Source organism: Accipiter gentilis, chromosome W (assembly GCF_929443795.1).
Source record: "Accipiter gentilis chromosome W, bAccGen1.1, whole genome shotgun sequence".
NCBI lineage: Eukaryota > Metazoa > Chordata > Aves > Accipitriformes > Accipitridae > Astur > Astur gentilis.
The window spans coordinates 26,241,096-26,264,885 of NC_064918.1; the positions used below are offsets into that span (position 1 = coordinate 26,241,096).

Consider the following 23,790-nt stretch of genomic DNA (forward strand, 5'->3'; position numbering starts at 1 on the left):
TTGTCTTCCTAGTAGCTGGTATAGTACTATGTTTTTGAGTTAGGTATGAGAAGAATGTTGATAATGCTGATGTTTTCAGTTGTTGCTAAGTAATGTTTAGTCTAGAGTCAAGGATTTTTCAGCTTCTGCCCAGCCAGCAAGAAAGCTGGAGGGGCACAAGAAGTTGGGAGGGGACACAGCCAGGGCAGCTGACCCAAAGTGGCCAATGGGGTATTCCATACCATGTGACGTCACATCTAGTATATAAACTGGGGGGAGGGGGGGGGGAATCGCCACGTGGGGACTAACTGGGCGTCGGTTGGCGAGTGGTGAGCAATTGCATTGTGCATCATTTGTTTTGTATATTCCAATCCTTTTATTATTATTAGTGTTATCATTATTAGTTTCTTCTTTTCTGTTCTACTAAACTGTTCTTATCTCAACGCACGAGTTTGACTTCTTTTCCCGATTTTCTCCCCCATCCCACTGGGTGTGGGGGGGAGTGAGTGAGTGGCTGCATGTTGCTTAGTTGGTGGCTGGGGTTAAACCACGACAGTCCATTTTGGTGCCTAACGTGGGGCACAAAGGGTTGAGATAATGACAAACCTAACCAGAGCTTGTTAAAACGAATTTGTTACAGGCATTCATTACATTGGTCTAAGAGTCACTGGTCACTATGTTGATTTATGAGTTCTTAGAGTTGTGGTGCTTGTTTTTAGAGTTCTGTTCTGTATCACCTCACTTGCTGTATGTAGTCCCTGTGCTGCTGCTTATCATCGGTAGGAGGTGGATTAAGGTTTTTGCTTTGATGTATTGTGTAGTACTGGCTTATGGTATGATAAAATTATTGGTGGTAGGATTAATCCAGTGTTTGCACTCAGCATTGTCACCTCTATCCTTTGGGAGCCCTCTGTGGGAAACTATTAATAATTACACCATTTACCTTTCCTTCTTTGAGTGCCAATCTATGGATGAGACACCTTTCTTCCCCAGTCTAGTTACAATGGTATTTGAGAATTTTGAAAAATTTGAATACCCTTGGGATGTTGAGACCAGCATGGTCGTACTGCTAGGAACTAGCACATTCCTGAATGTGGTTCAGGTCTTGTTTAAGGTTAAACAACTATTGAAGAAGATCACCCAGAGGTCTGCCCCAAGGCTGGATAATTATGAGTGGCAGGGTGTGTGGGGTAGTATGGGCAAATGCCTAGGGCGCTGTTGCAAAACACCTCCAGTGTTTTGGAACTTCACCCTTGAACAAGTGCAGAATCCTGAAAAGCTAGCAGAACATATGGAAAAAGTATGCTGTCACCCTGACAGTTCCAGGGAGAGGCAACTCACTGCAATGTGCTGGGGCCTGGCTCATGCCTATCGAACCCTGTTCAATACCACTCAGTACCCTCAAGGGGAAGAGAAGGTCTCTGGATCTAACAACAAGGTGACAGGCACTGCAGCCACTCCAACCCCCGCATCAGTATCAGTTGCCCCCATACAGAAGAAGAAATATACCCCAAAAAAATCAGTTCGCTTAGCGAAGGATGAAGATGAACCAGGGTCATCATGGGAACAGGAGGAAGAGGCAGAACCAGAGGTAATCACCTAATCCCTATCCTTGAGTGAGCTGTGGGACGTGCTGTCGCAGTAGAGACGGACACAAGTAATAGATCATGCAAAATGGCTACTTTATTGTTCTAACACACTTTTTTATCCCCTTCGTCAGAGTATGTGTTAGTATATGATTGGCTTAGTTAGTAACTAACAATTCATGATTGGTGAGTTTGTCAGGATGGTTCTTCTTATCACTATCTTGTTTTCGTACTGGTCTTCTCGGATCTTTCCAGACTTCTCAAGGATATACTACAAGCTGCTCAAGGTCGCGCTGTTCTCGAACAGTCAGGAATTCCGTAGACTTGTTGCATCCCCCGACAATTCCCCCTTTTTGTATTTGTGCTAAAAATATCATCCCGGCTGCCCTCTGCAGGGCCCTTTGCAGAAGATTGAAAAGACAGGGCAACATTAGAAGCATAGTTATCACAATCAAGATCACTACCCCCACAGTCTTGAGCAGAGATATCAACCATCCAGACAATCCCCAACCCTCAAATATCTTTGTCCTTGTGCTAAAAGCAAGAAATCAATTGCAGCTCTATTTTATAGCGTAGCATGTCTGACACTATCAATGTCTAGCAGTAAATCTGATAATACTACACCAGTCTGTATTCAGGGACCCCAGAATTTGTGATTCCTGGGGTGGCAATGAGGGTTAATGCCCGATCCGTGAAAACCAGGCATTCCCATCCATTGAGTCCATGACCTGCTGCACAGGGGTCTCCATCAATAAGTTCTTAAACTTTGTCGATGTCAGTGTAACCCCCTATTAAACCTGTGAAAAAGGGATTGCTTGGTGTCGCTGTACTAGGGTATAAGAAATCTTGTCCGGTCACGTCAGCCAGGGTCATCCAGATGTTTTCTTTGGTTTGCGGTGGTATCCATGCCTACGTCCATCCGAGGACTGTGAGGTAGATGAACCATCTGTACATTCTTGTGCCGTCTTCCTCCGCAAACTCAGCCCAGCAATCGGTGGGTGCCAGCTTTATGTGGGCGTCCCCACGGAGGCAACGATGGCCTTGCCGTACACCAGTCCGATGCTCTTCGGAAAATCACGGTATTTATACATTTGTAGAGGAATGGATTTCAGCACATGTGGCCAGCGGGTGCCAAAAATCCACCTAATTTGCAACCTATGACGCATGTGCTTGCTGGCCAGGCGCGCTGCATGAGTCATAGTCATCCTCTCTATTGGTTCATGGACTTTGTGATGCGGTTGCAATGCACAGAGAATCTTGACCTGTTATATTGGTCAAGGTGACCTACACTTAGTTTTTGGTTGAGGTGGTATTAATATTGCCGCACCCTCTGGGATGTTCCAGATGATGATGGTCGTACAAATCAAGCGGGAGTCCATTGTGGGCCTGTATCTGTAGAAACACAAGCATAACCTCGCCCCCAGGTTAATAGCTCACATGGTCCACTCCACTGACCAGTAACTAAATCTTTAACATTTATGTTGATGCCTCTTTGTAAATTCTGTGTTGAAAAAAAAGAAGTGTTGAAAAAAGGAGGTAGAGAAGAATTATCCCCATAATGGAGAAAGCTAAGAACATAAACCACGTTATCTAAACATGCCTGTGGTGGCTCCCCAATCATTCCCCCTTTTTGTTTTTGAAGCAGCCGCTTCAATGTGCACGCAGCTCTACTATTTGTGGAGAACCATTTTGATACACTACTTTGCTGTTCCAGTTGTTGTTTTCATACCAGACTACTGCTGCTTTACCTTTTTTTCCAGAACCATCTGTGAAGACAGTAGGGCCTTTCACAGGTTCCAGCTGGCTTAAGCTTTTCTGACCAAATGGTATTTCTCGAGCAAATTTCAGGAGCGGGTGTGACGGTAGATGATACGAGATCTGTCCTTGAAAACCCGCCATAGCCACTTGCAGCTTGTAATTGTTTGCCAGACACCATTCAAAGTACCAATTTTGAACAGGTAAAACAATAGTAGCTGGATCACGTCATGTTAGTTCTACACATCGCTTTCTGGCTTTTATGATTACATCAGCAATAAGTTCAAACAAGCCAGGAGCAGTTTTTCGTGGCCAGAAATGACAAAAACATCCATTCTAATATATGTAATGGGTCATCCCACTCAGAATTCCATTGCACAAAAGCACCAAATGGCACAGTTTTGTCAATTAGTACAAAGAATTGTGCCAATTGAGACAGATCAATTTGAGAAACAAATTTCTGGTGTATACATTGTTCCACCCTGTGAATTACATTTAACACTTCCTTATTTAATATTCTGGGTTCTGTTGGATCATTGGAATGTTTTAATAAGTCCAATAGAGGTTGTAACTGTGAATTGGTCAGTCCAAGATAGGGCCTGATCCAGTTCAAGGATCCCATTAATTTCTGTACATCACTGAGTGTCTTAACTGCAGGGTTAAGTTTCACAGGTTGGGGCACAACCTGCTTATTTGTAATTGTCATTCCCAAATATTTCCAGGGTGCTATTTTTTGCTCTTTTTCAGGGGCAATAACTAACTCATATTGTTGTAGCAAATTCGTGGCCAAATTTTTCATGCCATTCAACTGCTCCTTGTTGTCTGATGCTAACAGAATGTCATCCATATAATGATAACTATAACTAGTAGGGAATTTTTCCCGTACAGGTGACAGAGCTTGTGCAACAAACGATTGACAAGTGGTTGGTGAATTTTTCATGCCCTGCGGCAGAACTCTCCATTGATATCTTTCTGCCGGTTCTGCATGATTGATAGAAGGCACAGAGAATGCAAAAATTTTTTTTTTTGTCTTGGGAAGCTAATAGAATTGTAAAAAAAAACAATCCTTAAGGTCCATGACAATGATTTCCTAATCTTGAGGGATCATGGCAGGTGAAGGCATGCCTGGTTGCAGAGCCCCCATCGTGGCCATGACAGCATTGACTTGCCACAGGTCATGCAAAAATCGCCATTTTCCTGATTTCTTTTTTTTCACAAACACTGGAGTATCCCACGGACTGTGAGATGGTTCAATGTGTCTGGCAGCTAGTTGTTCTGCTACCAATTCTTGCAGGGCCTTTAATTTTTTCAAGTGGTAGGGGCCACTGATCCACCCACACAGGGTTATTTGTTAACCAAGTTAAAACAAGCATGGGTTGTCTAACACCCTGCAGCACAGTGGCCCCCGTTAAAAATCTGTGATAATTCTCACCCCCCACTGCGACAAGCAATCCCTTCCCCATAAATTGAGGGGAGCTGCCATCACATATGGTTTAATAACTGCTTGTTGGCCCTCAGGATTGGCAACTGGAACTGGAGTGGCTGCTATATTTGCACATGTGGATCCTCCCAGCCCCACTACTCCCATACCAGCCTCCTCTGTTGGCCAGGTAGACGGCCACAGATAATCGGCAATAATAGTCACATCAGCTCCGGTGTCCAGGAGCCCTGCAAGCCTTACTGTAGTCGGAGATCTTCCGTGATTCGACAGTGTGCACGTCATATGTGGTCGGGATGATGAGACAGTCTGAGACCAGCAGACCTGAGGGGGTCCCGTGGAGCCGAAGCCTCCTTCGCATCGCAGTCGCTGTTCTGCTTTTGAAATAGAACTCGAAAAAGGAACAAGTTGAGCAATGCGAGTACCTTTAGGGATTGTTACTGGTGGGTAGGGGGTCGAAATCATCGCACAAATTTGACCTGTTAAAGCAGCATCAATAACTCCCACATGCACGATTATTCCATTCAACGTGCTACTTGATCTTCCCGGTAGCAATGCACTCAGTCCCCATCCTGTAGGACCCCTTGCATTAAGAGGGACCTTAACGATGTCTTTTGTGACTAGAGTTACTGTGTCGGCAGTGGATACATCCAACCCTGCTGAGCCAGCTGTTGCAGCTGACAATTGTTCGCAGAGAGGAATTGGCCAGCTGTCGGGAGGGGGTTTGTTCTCCTCGTGCGCCCTCTCGCACTCGTTTTGTGGTTTTGCTGTAGCGGCCGTCCATTAGCATGAAATTTGGAATGACATTGTTTTGCAAAATGTCCTAATTTTCTGCATTTCTTGCAAGTAATCTCCGGTGAGTGGTGCACCGGTTGTTTACCTGGTGATGTTTTGTGTGGAGAAGCTACCATGATGTGCCCTTCACTGCCACACCCAAAGCACTTTCCAGAATTTCTCATAGCACTGGCTAGGGTGGCCACCGTGTGTTCCAGTGTCCCAACTTTAGAACATGCAGCTACCATGTCGGGAACAGAAGGATCTCCTGGTAAAGCCTGTATGATCTTTTGACAGTCCTCATTAGCATTATCTTTTGCCAACTGTTTGCATAGCATTTGTCTTAAGACCTCATCTTCTACCTGTTTTTCTAGGGCGGCAGATATTTTTTCTACAAACTGTAAAAAGGGTTCTGTGGGGCCTTGGCGGATAGTGATGTATTTTTGCTTTGGAGCTGCCATATCCATGGTTCGCTTTATTGCCATAAGGCCTATATTTTGGGCTTGTTTGAGAGCCATCGGAGGCCATGTAGCCTGCAGCTGAGGGTTACTATACTGCCCTTCACCAAGCAAAGCATCCTCTCCAAGGCCTAATCTCGGGTCACCCTGTGGCAGTCGTGAATTATGCAGCGCCGCTGTGCGTGCCATCTGCCTCCAGGTGGATTGAAATACTTGCAATTGTATGGGCTGAAACAGCACTTGTGCTAGATGCATAATATCATATGGACACAGCAGATCTGTGCTGATTATACGAATAAGCTGCATTACCTCAGGAGAATTGATTCCAAATTTTTGTACTTTATTCTGCAAATCCTGCACTACTCTCCAGCCTATGGGATTGTGCTCATCGTGCCGGTTTGTGCCTGCAGCAGCTTTGAAAACAGGAAATGTAACAGGAGCCTCTGCTGCGTTATCTAGAGGCTTTAGAAATGCTGGTGTTAGAGAGCACGGGCTCAGGCGTTCTACTAGATCCCAGTTGCCAGAGTCGGCAGCACATCTTCTAACTCCCTCCCAAAATTGATCAGGGGATCTTGGGACTACAGTTATTGTGGATGGAGGGAGAGTCCATGGCAGGGGTTCTTTCGGTATGGTTTTATCTGCGAGCTGCAGGGATCGCATAGCGTCAATTAGAGCTTTTTCTGCCTCAGTTTCATTTTGGCTCTCACTTTCCATTCGGCCCTCATATTCAGTTTGACTCTCACCATCCTTTCGGCCCTCAATTTCATTACGGCCTGCACTTACCAGCTCGGTGTTAGTCACCGCATTTTTCTCCTCGGGGGGGGGCTGATGGAGTCACCCCTTCCGCTGCCGCACCAGTAGGTGAGGAGGGCCCCTCATCGCCCGGTAAAGTAATTAATGGCGTAGGAGGAGGAGGTGAATAAGGGTATGATCTGATTTTGCTCGTGAGGGGTTTTCTTCCCACAACTGCTGATATTGCAGCATCGGCCGCAGCTGTTACTTGAGCAGAAACTTTTTCATTGATAACAGTTTCTGATTTCTCATCTTTCTTTTGCTGATCTTTCGCATCACATTCTGCTTTCCATTCCTTCAGGGTCTCACGTAATAGACGCCATACGATCACCAACTTACAGAGCTCTTTCTGTCCTTTAGAGATCTCATCAAACATTTTCCAGCCCACTGCTTGCCATGCATCCACACTGAATGCAGTAACTGTTGTGGCTGTAAAGCCTTGCATCTTACACCGTATTAAAATCCTTTTCAGGCTTTGTTCTGGGGTTTTAACCCCTTTTCTTTTTAATAGGGCTTTCCAGGTAGACAAAATTGTCTCATTTTCTTTTGTTAATTGCTGCCCCATTCTAACAGTTTAGTCCCCGGTGGCTCACCTTATTAGGTGTCTAGGCTCAGGTCCAGACCAGGCAGATTCCACTGCTCTCAGCTTCACCGGGCTCCGTCTCCACAGCTTTTCTCGCTGCTGGTATACTCTTTCGCAGCTCTCGTCGCCGCTGGTATACTTCTCGCTAGTGCTGGATTTATTGCCGTTAGATGATCTGTTCGCTCAGGCGCATCAGGGTCACCATTTGTCGCAGTAGAGACGGACACGACAAGTAATAGATCATGCAAAATGGCTACTTTATTGTTCTAACACACCTTTTTATCCCCTTCTTCAGAGTATGTGTTAGTATATGATTGGCTTAGTTAGTAACTAACAATTCATGATTGGTGAGTTTGTCAGGACGGTTCTTCTTATCACTATCTTGTTTTCGTACTGGTCTTCTCGGATCTTTCCAGACTTCTCAAGGATATACTACAAGCTGCTCAAGGTCGCGCTGTTCTCGAACTGTCAGGAATTCCGTAGACTCGTTGCATCCCCCGACAACGTGCAAAAATATTTCAGCCGTCGTCCAAGCGAGCACATTATCACCTGGCTGCTCCAATGCTGGGACAATTGGGCTAGTAGCCTGGAATTAGAAGGTAGGGAAGCCAAGCATCTGGGATAGCTTGCCAGGGAAGGTGGCATTGACAAGGCAGTTGGAAAAGGGACACAAGTCCTCAGCCTCTGGAGGCGACTCCTGTCAAGTGTGAAGGAAAGGTACCCCTTTAAGGATGATATTATATGTCAATTAAGCAAGTGAACCACCATGGAGAGAGAGGTATTCATTACCTGAGGGAATTAGCCGTGCTAGAGATGATTTATTATGACTCGGATAATGCACGATCACCTAAAGATCCAGATGAAGTCCAATGCACACGACCAATGTGGCGGAAGTTTTTATAGAGTGCACCATCATGCCTAAGTGCCAGGTCCTGCACATGGGTCACAACAACCCCATGTGACTCTACAGGCTTGGGGAAGAGTGGCTGGAAAGCTGCCTGGCAGAAAAGGACGTGGGGGTGTTGGTCCACAGTCTGCTGAATATGAGCCAGCAGTGTGCCCAGGTGGCCATGAAGGCCAACAGCATCCTGGCTTGTATCAGAAATAGTGTGGCCAGCAGGACTAGGGAAGTGATAGTCCCTTTGTACTTGGCACTGGTGAGACTGCACCTTGAGTATTGTGTTCACTTTTTGGGCCCCTCGCTACAAGAAAGACATTGAGATGCTGGAGCATGTCCAGAGAAGAGCAATGAAGCTGGTGAAGGGTCTAGAGAACAAGTCTTATGAGGAGCGGCTGAGGGAACTGGGGTTGTTTAGCCTGGGGAAAAGGAGACTGAGGGGAGACCGTATCACCCTCTGCAACTGCTTGAAAGGAGGTTGTAGCGAGATGGGTGTCAGTCTCTTTTCCCAGGTAATAAGTAATAGGATGAGAGGAAATGGCCTCAAGTTGTGCTAGGGGAGGTTTAGATAGGATATTAGGAAAAATTTCTTCACTGAAAGGGTTATCAAGCGCTGGAACAGACTGCCCAGGGAAGTGGTTGAGTCACCATTCCTGGAGGTATTAAAAAGATGTGTAGAGGTGGCACTTAGGGACACGGTTTAGTGGTGGACTTGGCAGTGTTAGGTTTACGTTTGGACTCGATCTTAAAAGTATTTTCCAACTTAAATGATTCTATGATTTCTATGAAATAAGAGGACGTGAAACTTACTGCAATTGAAGGGCCATTTACAATGAGGGCATAACTGATACATCAAGAACTATTTTTAGGACTTGGTGTTATCTGGGTTTCCTGGCTCTGTGTGTTTTATATATGTAGGGCAATTGAAATATTGAATCTCTAGGTGATTGAAATATTATCACAGTCTTTACGAACAAAATTTTGTCAAATTTTAAAGATAATTCTAATAAAACAGAAGGGAAACATTTTGGCTTTTCTCATTATAGCATCTCAAAAGGTTATGTACATATGTGTTACTCTGCTTATCACAGAAACAACATACTATTGATATAAAAAGAGGTTTGAGGAAGTTACTTTTATCTTATATGGAAGTATACTGGTAGCTATTATTACACACCCATTTTTAAAAAGGGTAATAAGGAGGACCCTGGGAACTACTGACCAGTCAGCCTCACCTCCATGCCTGGTAAGATCATGGAACAGATCCTCTGGAAGACATGTTGAAATATATGGAAGGCAGGGAGGTGATTAGAGACAGCCAACATAGCTTCATCAAGGGCAAATCGTGCCTGACTAATCTAGTGGCCTTCTACTATGGAGTGACTGCATCAGTGGACAAGGGAAGAGCAACTGATGTCATCTACCTGGACTTCTGTAAGGCTTTTGATACAGTCCCCCACAACATTCTTACCTCTAAATTGGAGAGATACGGGTTTGACAGATTGACTATTAGATGGATAAGGAATTGGCTAATGGCTGCATTCAAAGTCAATCCCTCAATGTCCGGGTGGAAACTAGTAACGAGTGGTGTTCCTCAAGGGTCCATACTGAGACCAGTACTGTTCAATATCTTCATCAATGACATAGTGGGATTGAGTGCACCCTCAGCAAGTTTGCAGATGACACCAAGCCGAGTGGTGCAGTTGATTCGCTTGAGGGAAGGGATGCCATCCAGAGGGACCTTGACAGGTTTGAGAAGTGGGCCCATGTGAAGCTCATGAAGTTCAACAAGGCCAAGTGCAAGGTCCTGCACCTGGGTCAGGGCAATCCCCAATATCAGTACGGACTGGGGGATGAATGGATTGGGAGCAACCCTGCAGAGAAGGACTTGGGGGTACTGGTGGATGAAAAGCTGAACATGAGCCAGCAATGTGCACTTGCAGCCCAGAAAGCTGTTCGAATCCTGGGCTGCATCAAAAGAAGCATGGCCAGCAGGTCGAGGGAGGTGATTCTCCTCCTCTACTCCACTCTTATGAGACCCCACCTGGAGTATTGCGTGCAGCTCTGGGGTCCCCAGTGCAAGAAAGACATGGACCTGTTGGAGTGGGTCCAGAGGAGGGCCACGTAAACGGTCAGAGGGCTGGAACACCTCTCCTATGAAGAAAGGCTGAGTTGGGGTTATTCAGCCTCGAGAAGAGAAGGCTCCAGGGAGACCTTATTGCAGCCTTTCAGGACTTAAAGGGGGCCTATAAGATGGGGACAAACTTTTTAGCAGAGCCTGTTGCAGTAAGACAAGGTGTAGTCCAGTAGTACTGCCTTCAGACAAAGAAAATTTTGAACTGCAAGTATACCTAGCTGCTGCTTGATTTGTAACTGCATTTATAATGCTTTTTGCTCTCTCCAAGGCGTTTTAAAAGGTAGTTACCAATTTGAACTTAATTATGTAGTCTTTTTCCAGCATATTTTTTTTAAAATGACTGAAGCTTTTCACTTAATTGTGCAAATTTAAATGTTATGATTATGCTTTATAGGCAGAAAGTAAAACTTACTGTGTGGTTAAACATGAACAGTATTATTTTACCTTTTTCAACTTCAACTTTTTATCTTAAGTAGCAGTTGGTTTTATTCTGTGATGATGCCTTAAAATGGAATTAAGATTCATTAAAACTAAATAAATTAATTGCATGCAAAACAAACTCATTTCCATTGTGCCCAAGAACCAGATCTCTCATCTCATTTCTTCATAATAAAATATTACTGAGACTATTATAATTAAAAAAAACCTAACACTTGAGCATGCACTAGTATTTGAACATGTCTTCAAGTTTCTGTGGAAAATTAGAACCATCTTTGCAAGGGAGTGCCTCTTAACTGGAAGAGGTTAGCATTTCTATAATACTCCTAACTTTGACAACACAGATTATAAATGCAGATTGATCTTCTTGATAAGGTTAAATAATCATAAAAGTTAAATTTGACAAAAGATACTTTGGAACTCTGCTAAGATTTTCATGCAGAATGAAAGTCTGGAGGTGGGACAAGTTGCTGAAGGAATTGTACGTCTTGTTTTTAATAGAGTTATAATTACATCTTCAGCATTACTAGTTTTATATACTGTTTTTATTATTCTTTAAGACTAATTATGAGACTTTACTGATATGATTGCTATTTGTGTCTTTTGGATCTCTGTCATACATAGGCTGCTCTGTGAGCTTTCATTGTTCCTGGAGACATTTCTCTTTGGTCACTGTCACTAATCTAAGCATGGATGTTGTTTTCTGCAACTGATTTTTCTTTTTTTAGATGTTGCTTTTAAGCATGCTAGTGATGTGTATATTTTATTGCTATTTAAATGAAGTGTACTATAACTGGTAACTAATCCAGAAATTTATTTTGGAATTAGCTAACATTTGTGAGAATTTTAATCAGGCAACCGTCTATATATCATTTTAGGAATTAATATGCATGTTGTAGCATGCTAAAATAAAGATAAATGTACATTTATCACTGATGTACTGTCATAATGTTCATATGTTTCTTCATATGTTGTATTCACAACTGTCAGTGTAGAAGATTTTAGAAATTTAGGACTATAAGACTGTTAGAAATTAATATAGAATGAGTTAAGGTTATTATTGCAACAGAGCTGCTCAACAGGCCATGAACAGCGTTTTCAGCCTGCCCCCCTGTATAGCCCCAATCCAGGACTGGATTAAAACCCAGTCAAGCTAATCAGTAGAGACAGATCAAACAAAAGAAAAATCAGTAAGATACAGGTGCTTAGCTGGGGAGTGATTAAAATATGTAGAGCTTACAAAGATAAATGTGAAATAGTTAATGGAACAACCAGAGAGGTTTTCTCAGAATTGCGTAGGTATGAAACTTCAAGGTAAAGGGGATGAGAAGATGACTGACCCAAGACGGACTTCAAAAACCACAGGATGATGACCGGACTGAATGAGGCAAGAACTGATGAGATAAGATGATGATGAATGATAATGACATGGGAACCGATCAACTGGAAAATTACAAAGATTTTGGACTGAGATAATGAACTACCTAAAGGGTATATAAAATTGAGAGAAAATTTTGTGGGTTGCCATTCACTGCGGTGGTGGCCCAACTCTGAGTTGTTAATAAAGCAAACCTAGAGAAACCCATGACTGAGAATTCTTTAACAGTCAGTTACTTTTTTTTTTAAGTAGAATAAAACTTGTGTAACACTGTTTTAGTGGGTTGAAACTGTCAAATAGCTTACATGACTGTTTACCAGAATAACTGATATTCACCAGAAGGAATCTTTCCGTGCAAGTTGGATTAAAAAACTGAGGAAGGGTAAAAAGTATATTTAATTTATTATCTGCTTTAAAGAGTATCCCTTCTATTGCTGTGACCTTTGCATATCATTTTTCTTGTGTTGTACTAAAAAGGAATGTTAGAAGAATGTTGTCGCTACCATGTGTCTTTAAAAACACTTGAAGTCAAAGATACCTGTAAGTGCAAAGGAAAGTTAAATTTCCTTCAGGTGACAACACAGGTTAGGGAAAACAAATGTTTTGAAGAATTTTAGTCAATCACCACTAATGTTTCCACTGACGACTTCCTCCTGGGGTAAGGGAATTATGTTTACTGTTCTGCAGAGAGCAACAAAGTAGCAAAAGTATAATACTGTTAGGTAACATTGCTCTTTGAGACCTGATTTAGGGTTTTAACAAGCAAGTTTTACTTTTGATGTTCAGTTTAGTAATGGCTAAAATAGTTCTTTTGGCTTAAGCAAACTAGTTTTAGAAACTGCTATTATGAAAGCAACCCTATACAAAATGTTGAAAGTGTTCCACTACTTTTCAGTGTTGTTTTTTTTTCTTTTTTCCAGTACAATGTAATATGCAATAATATATTGCCTTCTTAAAGCATACGGCTCTTGTCCAGAGTAGAATTTTGAGTATGTACTTGTTTAATGTTATGTTTGTATCTGTGTACAGAAAGCATAGAAACAATGTTGGACCAAGCAAACCTGTTTCTCAGCCACGAAGAAACATTGTAGGCTGCAGAATACAGCATGGTTGGAAAGAAGGGAGCGGACCTGTAACACAATGGAAGGGCACAGTTCTTGATCAAGTTCCTGTAAATCCCTCTCTCTATCTTATAAAGTATGATGGATTTGATTGTGTGTATGGACTAGAACTGCACAAAGATGAAAGAGTTTCAGCACTTGAAGTCCTTCCAGACAGAGTTGGTAAGAGGTTTTTTCCTATATGTGCATATATTGTCAGACCATTTAAATTTTATTAAATTACTTTTAATCACATGGCAAATAATCTAAATGCTCTGTTTCATTTTTCTTGATTTCACAAAGATTTGATACCAGAGAGCATAGCGTTGTCTTTTGTCTTTAAATGATATGCAGTAAATTCTGTATTTTTTCTTGTTTAGTCTTATCCCTAAGAAGCTTACACATGTAACATAGATATTTCTATTAAAATTTAAACTCTGAGCCAGCTGAGAAATGTCCTGGCTATGTTGTCTTGTGTGTGTTTGACAGTAATTATGTGTTTGGTTGGGGTTTTTTTCATCTGCTTTCCCTAGGTTTTAATCCAAATGGAGGGAAAACAGCATTTTCTAAGTGAAATAACTTGACTAGTAACAAGGCTTTATTGGTTTTCATAATTAGCACTGAATTGTTAAACTGTAGGTTTTTCCAATCTGTAAAGTTCAAAGTTTACCTTAGTAATTATTTATTTCTGAATGGAATAAGTTCTTGTTTTTCCTGACTGCGAAGAGATCAGTAGCTGTCTCTAGAATGGGGTTAGGGGGAACCAAACTGAACACCTTCATTAATAACTTCATACAGCTGCTCTGCAATTTAACCTCTCTTCCTCCCCTCCTCCCCCCACAATACAAATATTTAAAATACAGACATTATTCTTTGCTGTGGCCTATATTGGTTTCCCTTTACCTTTACCTTGCATTATGATAGTTTGATTAATGGGAGGGGGGGTATACAATGATGGAAAATGTTGATAAGAGTGTTAACATGTTAAAATAATTCTTCAAGTTCTGCAGTTCTTTGGTCTTCAACTCTCTGGAATGGACAGTATTTGTTTTGTATGTGAATTGACTAACTTTCAAACAAATTTATTCATTAATCTGGATAAAGATTATTTTTTACAAAGACTTATTTCTGTACTTTTGAATGGACATACTTATGAACTGCTACCATTTCAGCTTCATCTCGAATTACCGATGCCCACCTGGCAGACACAATGATTGGCAAAGCTGTGGAACATATGTTTGAGACAGAGGATGGCTCAAAAGATGAATGGAGGGGAATGGTCTTGGCTCGAGCTCCTATTATGAACACGTGGTTTTATATTACCTATGAGAAAGATCCTGTCTTGTACATGTACCAACTCTTAGATGACTATAAAGAAGGTGACCTTCGCATTATGCCTGATTCCAGTAAGTAGGCCAGTTACTTTTTTCTTCTGGAAAGCAGCATCTCTCTTTGCATTATTGTTTGGCTTATGGATTATGTATGGAAAAGAGAGTTAACAAACAAGGATCTTTTTCAGTATCAAAACTAACAAAGGTTACAGCACAACAGAAAATACATCTGTATTAACTTCTGAAATATTTTACTTGAATCATTGGTGAAATATGCAATAAATACTGGAAAATCCTTTTCCGTAATAATTCCTAATTCTGATAAAGATATACATACTATTGTGGAAGAGATTACGCTTAGATTTTTTTTTAAAAGAAACTGACAAACTAGAAGCCTTCCATTGTTATTTTCTTATAGAAGTGTCACAAATCAAGAGCCATCTCAAGGAGTTGTATTTCTGAAGCAGTTCTTATAAGAATAATGTTTTGGGGCTAACTAAAATAAATAGAATAATTTAGTTTGGGTAGGCATCTTCAGTTTGGAAAGCTTTTCAATAGTTTCTTGGAGGAAAGAAGCACTAATCTTTTGAAAACTCATTTTCTCTTACATGGTTAAACACATAAACAGGAAAGGTTTTTCAATAGGTTAGGAGGGATATTTTTTCATCCTTTCTTGAAGTGAAAGTTATTGGGTTTTTTCCTATAAATATAGAAGAATTTTCACAGAATCAGTATTGTTCAAGAGATTTGGATAGCTAGTACAAAAAAAGAAGAAAAAAAGTTTGTCAAGAATATTGTACTCTCATTTCTCTCCTGCACCTCAAAAGCACTTATCTGACAGAGAGGCAATTTTGGCTTTAAAGTAAATTATTAATTAGATAACTAGTGTTTGGCTATGCAGTGCACTACATAAATATTTAAAATTCATTCATTGAGTTTCTGATACTGTCTTCCTTCAGATCTAGCACTGATAACATAGTCTGATGGCTGAGTAAAAAAGTGGCACTTATTTGCATAACCTCTGTAGTAATCCTATGTTTTAGATTTTTTCCAGCCTAACAAAAAGCAACATATCTGTGGCTTGAAGAGAGTGAGCCACAAATGTTAATGGAAAAAGTGACCTTCCTATTCCTAAAGAAACAAATAAAGCAAGCTTTTTCAGAGTTGGCACCTCCAAATACCTTGTAATTCCTTTTTAAATTCTGCTTTGCTTTCTTCCATCTTAGAAAAATAAGCTAAAAGGCTTATGCTTTCCATATTTAAGAATTAAGTTTTTAATGCACTCTTTTTTTCCTGAGACTATCTACTACTTACCTCTGTTTCTAAGACACTCTGAACTATGAGTTACCTTCCCTGAATCTGGATCTTTTATAGACAATGAGAATTGTGTCCTTAAGGATACTTCTGGGTAGATTTTGCTAGAAAAGCAAATAATATAGTTAGACTTCTCAACAGTATCCATTCTAGTGTGAAATCAAAAGCCCCTTTTAACAGCATTATTGATTAAGGAGGTTACACTTAGCTTGGAAGATGTGGTTTTGTTGCAATGGCATGTTTGCATTGACATTTTGGATAAAGCATGTGGGGAGAGTGAGTTCTAGCACACCTGCCTTTCTCTTAGAGAGACTCAGTGCCTTGTTCTGCTGGGGGCTTAAATTCAATTATCTACAAACATGTTCCGTAATTGGTATGTAAACCTTCATGTCAAAAGATTTACTTTTCTAACCAATTGAAGTGCTAATTTTTACTTCATAAAACTGAAGATGCTATTACCTAAAAAAAAAATAATTCTGTGACTGTACTTTCTAGAAGCATGGCAATAGTTAGGTGCTTGTCTGAACAACTCACCTTGTTTTAGACATACTCTGCATTTTAAACTTGTGATTGTTTCTTAACTTTTTAAAGAAGGCTCTGCAGTTTTGTATATTGGAAAAAAATCCATAAATGTCTACCAAAGTAGATTGTATTTTCATATTACAGATGATTCACCTCCTGCAGAACGGGAACCAGGTGAAGTTGTGGACAGCCTGGTAGGCAAACAAGTGGAATATGCCAAAGAAGATGGCTCAAAACGGACTGGCATGGTCATTCATCAAGTTGAAGCCAAACCATCTGTCTATTTCATCAAGTTTGATGATGATTTCCATATTTATGTCTACGATTTGGTGAAGACATCCTAGACGTCATCATGAACTTCTGCCAGATTTGTGGAACTATTAAATGTAAAATTTGTAGACACAAAGACTTGACTGTTTTTCAGTTAAATGAAAGCTTAAATGTCCCTGCGAACCCACAATCTCTGCCAGCAAAACTGTTTTGTTCTGAATAATACAAATTTATGTGAACATGACACATTTTGCGTAAGAGAACTCCTTTTCTTGAAGGAATTTGATATATTTGGGTGGGAGGGAGTTAAAAGCAAAGAACAGCTGCAAATTCAAGCTGTGTGAAGTCAATCTAGTATTGTAATCTAGATTTTTTCATAGATTTTAACTTTTTCTTCAACCTTGCACTCACCTGTTCAACTGCCACATGCAAGTGTAGTTTGCTATTTTTGCTATGCCTTCTTTTGTAACATTAAATTTAATTTCTTGGCTACTGGCAGTCCTTGTTTTCTGGGTTGGGACAGAGGTGACTCTTCTGAAAGGTTTAAATAGTTTGTGCAGCAGTAAGGAGTGCCTAACCCAAGTAACATCAATATACTGTGTTTCTACACTTTATTTCAAATTAAGCTTTTTAAGAACTTGCAGTACATGGAAATACTTGTGCATTTTTACTAGTCACAGGGCAGTAGGATATCAAGTGTTTGACTTATGCACCTTTCAGTGAAAAGGCTTTAAACTATAAAAATATATTTAATCTGTATAACCAGTTAATTAAAAAATGCAGGTTAAGGGCCTGTGTTTACAAGTTGTAGGAACCAGTAAAATACACACAACAAAGCTGCCTTTAATCCTAAATGTTGTACTCTGTTTTGTTATATACATTTCTTAGCAGAACCGAAGTGCTTGGTGCCACAAGTTTAACAGTATATATGCTACTTAAGAAGACTTTAGACTACACATTGGCAATCAGTAGTCTCTCATTTAATATCAGAACCTAGCAACCTGGATGTTTGTGTGTGGACTTAGAAACCTAATAGTAGTTAATCTTTTACATGGTAAATACAATCTTATGGGGGTGGGGGGTCCTTTTACACTGAAGACCTTTAGAGAAGGAGAAGCATTTGTTGCCTTCTCAGTCTGCTGTATTCCTTTGTTTTGTTTTGTTTGGGGTTTTGCTATTGTTTTTAACCATTTTGGTTCAAGAAGGCATCTTCTCAATGTATTCTTTTTCTGGCTTTTCCACATAAGGAGTGTCCAGACAAATCTACAGTTTAAACCTGTTGTTGCCTTTTGTGGTGTACTTGCTTTGAGGTATGCTGTCAACATGAATTTCATTCTATGAACACTAGAGTTCTGCATGCCAGTGGTGTACTATCTAATGGGAGCTATAGACAGTCACAGTGGTTCAGTCATCTGCATTAGATTGTGGATGTAAATAGCAGCCCACAGCAGCAGAATCCTTTCACAGTTTTAATCTTGCAAGATAGTTGTAAATCAAGGTTAGGGTATTTGTTGGTTTTTAAGTGTAGCAACTTTTAAAAGCATCAGAATTGTAACAAGGATCAGCATAGCAACAAAATTGTCATGTTAAAGCAGAGGTATACAAGCTTCAAAGCACTGCTTCACAGAAATACAGTATGTAAAGAATGTGAATACAGTCAACGCTATTGATGGGAAGAAGGAACACATAGATATCCAACCTTATGCTGTTAGTGGAAGGATGCAGGAGAGGTACTGTTAATCAGAGATCAGAGGTCTGACCTCTATTGTGGGTATTCTTGATATCAAAGACTCAGTGGTTTAAGTCCCTTTCTGTCCATATTTTTGGCCTGATTTCATATTTTAGCCTTAAGGCTTGTGCCTCATTATGCTGTTAGATGGTAATACTGTATAAATATGGTATCTTAATTCTTTGTCCCTTGCTACTATATTGCATTATGTCCTGTATTTTGTCATGGACAACCAAAGGCAGGCTATTGTCTTTCAGTTCACAGCTTCTCAATCCAGTCTTTAAGCAGTAAGTACCTGAGTCAGTAAATTTTTATTGTGTTTTGAATGAAGTGAGCAGATTTGCAACACAGTGCTTTCATCCTGCAGATCTGTTATGTGCTTTCTATTGACTCTTAAGAGTCCTGCATGTAAATCTCAAAGCTGAGCCTGGCTCCATGAGCCCAAGTTGATATTTGTGGCACAAGAATAAGTGCATTGATTACACACAAAATACATTAATAACTTAGTACAATGAATTTTGGGCTTTACATCTAAGGAATACAAGGTTTGTTTTGAAATATTTGAGGTTTAGGTCTACTGGAACGTTTTTAGCATTAAGCTTGCATTTGTGGGGTTTGTGCAAGCCACTCTAATACACCACATATTTTGCTAATTAGAATATAATCTATACACTGTCAAATTTTATGGTTGTTTTTAGATGTCCCCGTTGTCTGTTGCATGGGGGTTTTTCTTTTCATCTTTTTTATTAAGGTTTTGGGGGGGGGGGGGGGGTTGGGTTTGTGGTGTGGGGTTTTTTTAATAGCTTAAACCACCTTTTTGAGATTTGAGACTAATTCCACTCCCTGCCATCTGCTTTGGGCTTTATTTTAGGCTCATGTTTCAGATCTGCATGCAGTGTTTGCATTACCCTAGTAACTACATGTTGGTCCCTTGTTCTAGGGGTTCAACATTACTTTCCAAATTTATCATAGGTCTTGTGATGGCACAAGCCATGGATCTTTGTATAAAAGTTATTGGCCTCTCATTTACCTGCTGTAGTATTGTTGTATATTGTGTGTGTGTGCATGATGTCAGGCTGCTATGTAAAACTTTTAAAAAGAAAAAAAAAAAACAACCCTTAAATGCAGACCATCCTTTTTTGCATGCTTAGAAGGTTAGAATGTTCAATGTAACAAACTAAAGTTGCATGTTATAATGTTTAGGTTTGGGTTTTGTTCTGTTTTTATTTTGTGTTCAGTTTCTTGTGAATTTGCTTATTGTGCTGTTTGAATGGTTGTTAGTAGGATTAAATGCACTGGTGAGGCGAACATAGTGCCAATGGAAGGTAATTTTCCAGTTGTATGTGTCATACAGCATTTGAAGGGACCATGTATTCTGTTCAAGAATAAATAAAATCACAATTGATAAGTAAAACACTACATTTTTTTCTTTTGAGTGCCAAACCCTAAACTAAGTTGGACTACATAAAGACTGAAATACTTTGGGGAAAATCCTATTTATTGCAATAGGTATAAGCCTTCTTTAAATGAATTATTTAAAAATGGAGGCTTTATCTTCAGATAGAATAGATTACAGTTACTTCAGGGAAAAAGAATTATAGTAAAAGCAGTTTCTGGTTCCTTGAAAATGCTGTGCTTTTTGTATTTTACATCATTAGTGCAATTTGGATGGTTCTTGGTATGTGTATAGTTCAAAGGTCTTCGTGTTCACATTTTAAAATTAGGTAATGACTTCATCTTTAGAGCTCGGTTTCATTATTTTTATTTTATTTCTCTGCATTTAGAAGTATGAACACTTTAAATCTGTTACTTAATTCTGTAAGTAATTTTTATAATTATGATGTAACTCTATCTCTAAAACATTTAAAATAAATCCTTTATGTGCAACTCATGACTGTAAATTTTATTCTCATGAGCAAAATGTAGTGATGTGACTTCAGATTGTGAAGAAGTAGTTTCTTCAGTATTTTAATTAAAAAGGACTTAATGTTTTAAAGTTGAGCCATGTATACTGGTATAATACTTTCCCCTATGAAATAAGTTTGCTTGCTAAGTCAAATCTTTTTTTTTTTACCAAGTAAGTATGAATGTCGATCAGATGGAATTTGACTGAGGTAAAGCATAATGCTTAAATTGTATTTCACCAAAAGCAGAAAAATTCCTCCTCGGGGGTTTATGCAAGTCTCTGAGGGAGCCTCTTATTTCCAGAACACACTGTAGCTCACACTGTTAGCAGTAGTTCAGCAGCAGGGAACAGTAGAAGTGTTTGTCAGTGTTTAGCTGATACATTTGTCTGATTTGAATTAATGTGCTTAACTAAAATTTGAATTTTGTTTTACTCACTAAATTAAAAAAAAAAATGGAATTTATCCAAACCTAGAGGTGATGAGCAGTGAAGAGAATATTACTACAATGCTGTGAATTTCCTTAAGACACATAAGTTCTTCATACTAATGCATGAACACTTAATTATGTTATGTCGTTAAAGGTAAATTACCAAGTCTGAATATTGAAATGTTGAGATTTTCCTTATTCCTCCCTCTTCCCTGATTATAGAGGGGAAAATCTTATATGGATATCCCAAAATGAATTTTTGGCACCAAGTTGCCAATATCCCTGGACAGTGGGAAGGAGTGCATCCTCAGTAAGTTCACAGATGATGCAAAACTGGGAGGAGTGGCTGATACACCAGAGGGTTGTGCTGCCATCCAGAGGGACCTCGACAGGCTGGAGAAATGGGCTGACAGGAACCTCATGCAGTTCAACAAGGGGAAGTGCCAAATCCTGCACCTGGGGAGGAACAACCCCATGCACCAGTACGTGCTGGGGGCTGACAGGCTGGAAAGCAGCTTTGAAGAAAAGGACCAGGGGTGTGGGTGTGTGGTGTCCTGGTGGATACCAAGCTGAACATGAGCCAGCAATGTGCCCTTGTGGCAAAGAAGGCTAATGGTATCCTGGGCTGCATTAGGATATTTTTGCCAGAAAGTCAAGGGAGGTGATCCTTCCCCTTTATTCAGCACTGGTGAGGCTGCATCTGAAGTACCATGTCCAGTTCTAGGCTCCCCAGTACAAGAGAGATATGAGCATACTAGAGAGAGTCCAGTGAAGGGCCACAAAGATGATTAAAGGACTGAAGCATCTCTCCTATGAGGAGAAGCTGTGTCACCCGGCTCTATGGGGACAGACAGGTTCTTTTGGGGATCCTTTGTAGAATGATGATGACACAAAGTTGTTGTTACAATTAAAGCTTTATTTTTTAACAGAATTTTATGGTTAGCATAGAATCTTATAATAGCAGCACAGGTTTTTTAATAAGCAAAATCAGTGTAGCACAACTTTAAAAGTAGTGTAGCACAGAATTTTATAGCACAGCTTAGCTTATGGTTTCTAATCACCCAGACCCTCTACAGATCAGGTCAAATCTTAATACATTACTTACCTTATCAATATAATAATCATAATCTAGGCTTTAAATAAGTAAAAGAATACGAGTCACTCAATCCTTGGAAGAAGCAGACGATGGTGGAGGCATCCCCAACCACTGGGGGATCATGAGTTTTGCCGTCCAGCAGCAGTTCCGGTCCAAGTCCCACTTAGGATTTGTAACTGCTTGATTTTATAGAGAGTATTCTGTGTGCTGCTATGCTTCCCTGTTCTGTGTCAGGGTCATCACAACCTGGTTGGCCAGGTGCCTGGGACCTTGAAGGCTAGTAAGGAAGAAAGAAGTCTGCCTGGTGCCCAGAAACCTGGAGGCTGATAGGGAAGGGGAGAAGTCTGCCTGGTGTGCAGGACCTTCAAGGCCTGATGAGGAGGGGAAAGGGGACTGATATGCGACCAGCTCGGTCACAGAGAATGGCTATTTGCCTTATAAAATGTCATTAGTTATGCTAACCGTATTACCAGGGGTCAGGAGCAGGGGGTACTGGTCACACTGAGAGAGCTGGGACTGTTTAGCCTGGAGAAGAGAAGGCTCTGGAGGGTTCTCACCAATGTGTACAAATACCTGATGGGAAGGAATGAAGAAGAGGGAGCCGGGCTCTTCTCAATAGTGCCCAGTGACAGGACAAGAGCCAATGAGCACAAAGTGAAACACAGGAGTTTCTGTCTCAACATCAAAAAAACCTTTTTGTTACTGTGAGTGTGACAGGTTGCCCAGAGAGGTTGTGGAGTCTCCCTCCTTGAAGCTATTCAAAAGCTGTCTGGACATGGTCCTGGGCAACTGGCTCCAGATGAACCTGCTTGGGGGGGGGGGGGTGGACTAGATAACTTCCAAATGGTTCCTTCCAACCTCAACCATTCTGTGATTTTTAGGATTGGCAGCCTGGGAAAAGTTATTGGGCTTCTAAGCATTCTTTTCAGGCTTCACTCTTCCCATTTTATTAGTTTACTGCTCTGAATTCCTCAATTCCTCTTCCAAATTTGGAGTACAGCAGCAGTATATGTACAACATAATGTAGCTGAGGTCCCACTGGTGTCAATAAGCTGGTATATATGTAACACTTAACTATTCTACTTGGATGTTAATTACTGCTTTCTGCTGCACATCCCTTTTCTTAAATCATTGTCATGATTTACATAACTTCAGTTGTACAAAAAAATGTAAATGGCTTTTGTAGTCTGACAGTTAAAATATCTATATATTTTGGCTTTTTTTTCTCCAATTAATCCTTAAATTTACTTGTGAAGGTCAGACTCTGTTGAATACAAGTCCTTTTTTGAACATCTCCATGCTTTTTGGTGCCACACTGTTACTCAGGTCTCTACACCAGACTACCCTGTTCAAAGCTGACTCTGGTAATGAATACTGACATCTATGCACTTCAATTTGAGCAACCTTCTTGGGTTTTTTTCTTTACTGTTTTCCACCTAGACCTGACATTTGAGAGGCATATTTTTGTTAATAAATTAAGATAATCACCATAACTTAAAGCACACTTTATGCTACTTTAAATACACATTCAAGTTAAATCAATGGAAATTTACATAGCCACTATTTTGGGAGGGGAGAGGGCTGTTTTATTTTTTACAATGTTGTCGTGGTTTCAGCCCGGCCGGTAACAAAGGACCGCGCAGCCGCTCGCTCACTCCTCCGCCCCCCTCCGGTGGGATGGGGAGGAGACGGAGGAGAGAAAAAAAAAAAAAGAAAAGAAACTGGAACCTCGAGGGTTGAGATAAAGGCAGTTTACTGGGACAAACACAAAGAGATAACAACGGCACTAATGAAAAAAAAGTATACAAAAAGAGTGATGCACAGTGCAACTGCTCACCACCCGGGACCCAACAGCTCCGACACTTCCCCCACCGAAAA

General features: G+C 40.5%; 1 protein-coding gene across 3 annotated transcripts in view; it reads left to right on the plus strand.

Annotated features, from left to right (window-relative positions):
- Window positions 1-20,369, plus strand: part of LOC126035495 (spindlin-Z-like) — a 110,563-nt gene extending 90,194 nt beyond the window's left edge. For all 3 annotated transcript variants that reach the window (XM_049794141.1, XM_049794143.1, XM_049794142.1), the window contains 3 exons: window positions 13,246-13,499; window positions 14,489-14,722; window positions 16,628-20,369. In XM_049794141.1, coding sequence (XP_049650098.1) covers window positions 13,246-13,499; window positions 14,489-14,722; window positions 16,628-16,827 — 688 coding nt within the window. In that variant the 3' untranslated portion in view covers window positions 16,828-20,369. The remainder of the gene's footprint in view (window positions 1-13,245; window positions 13,500-14,488; window positions 14,723-16,627) is intronic.
- Window positions 20,370-23,790: the final 3,421 nt, after the last annotated feature.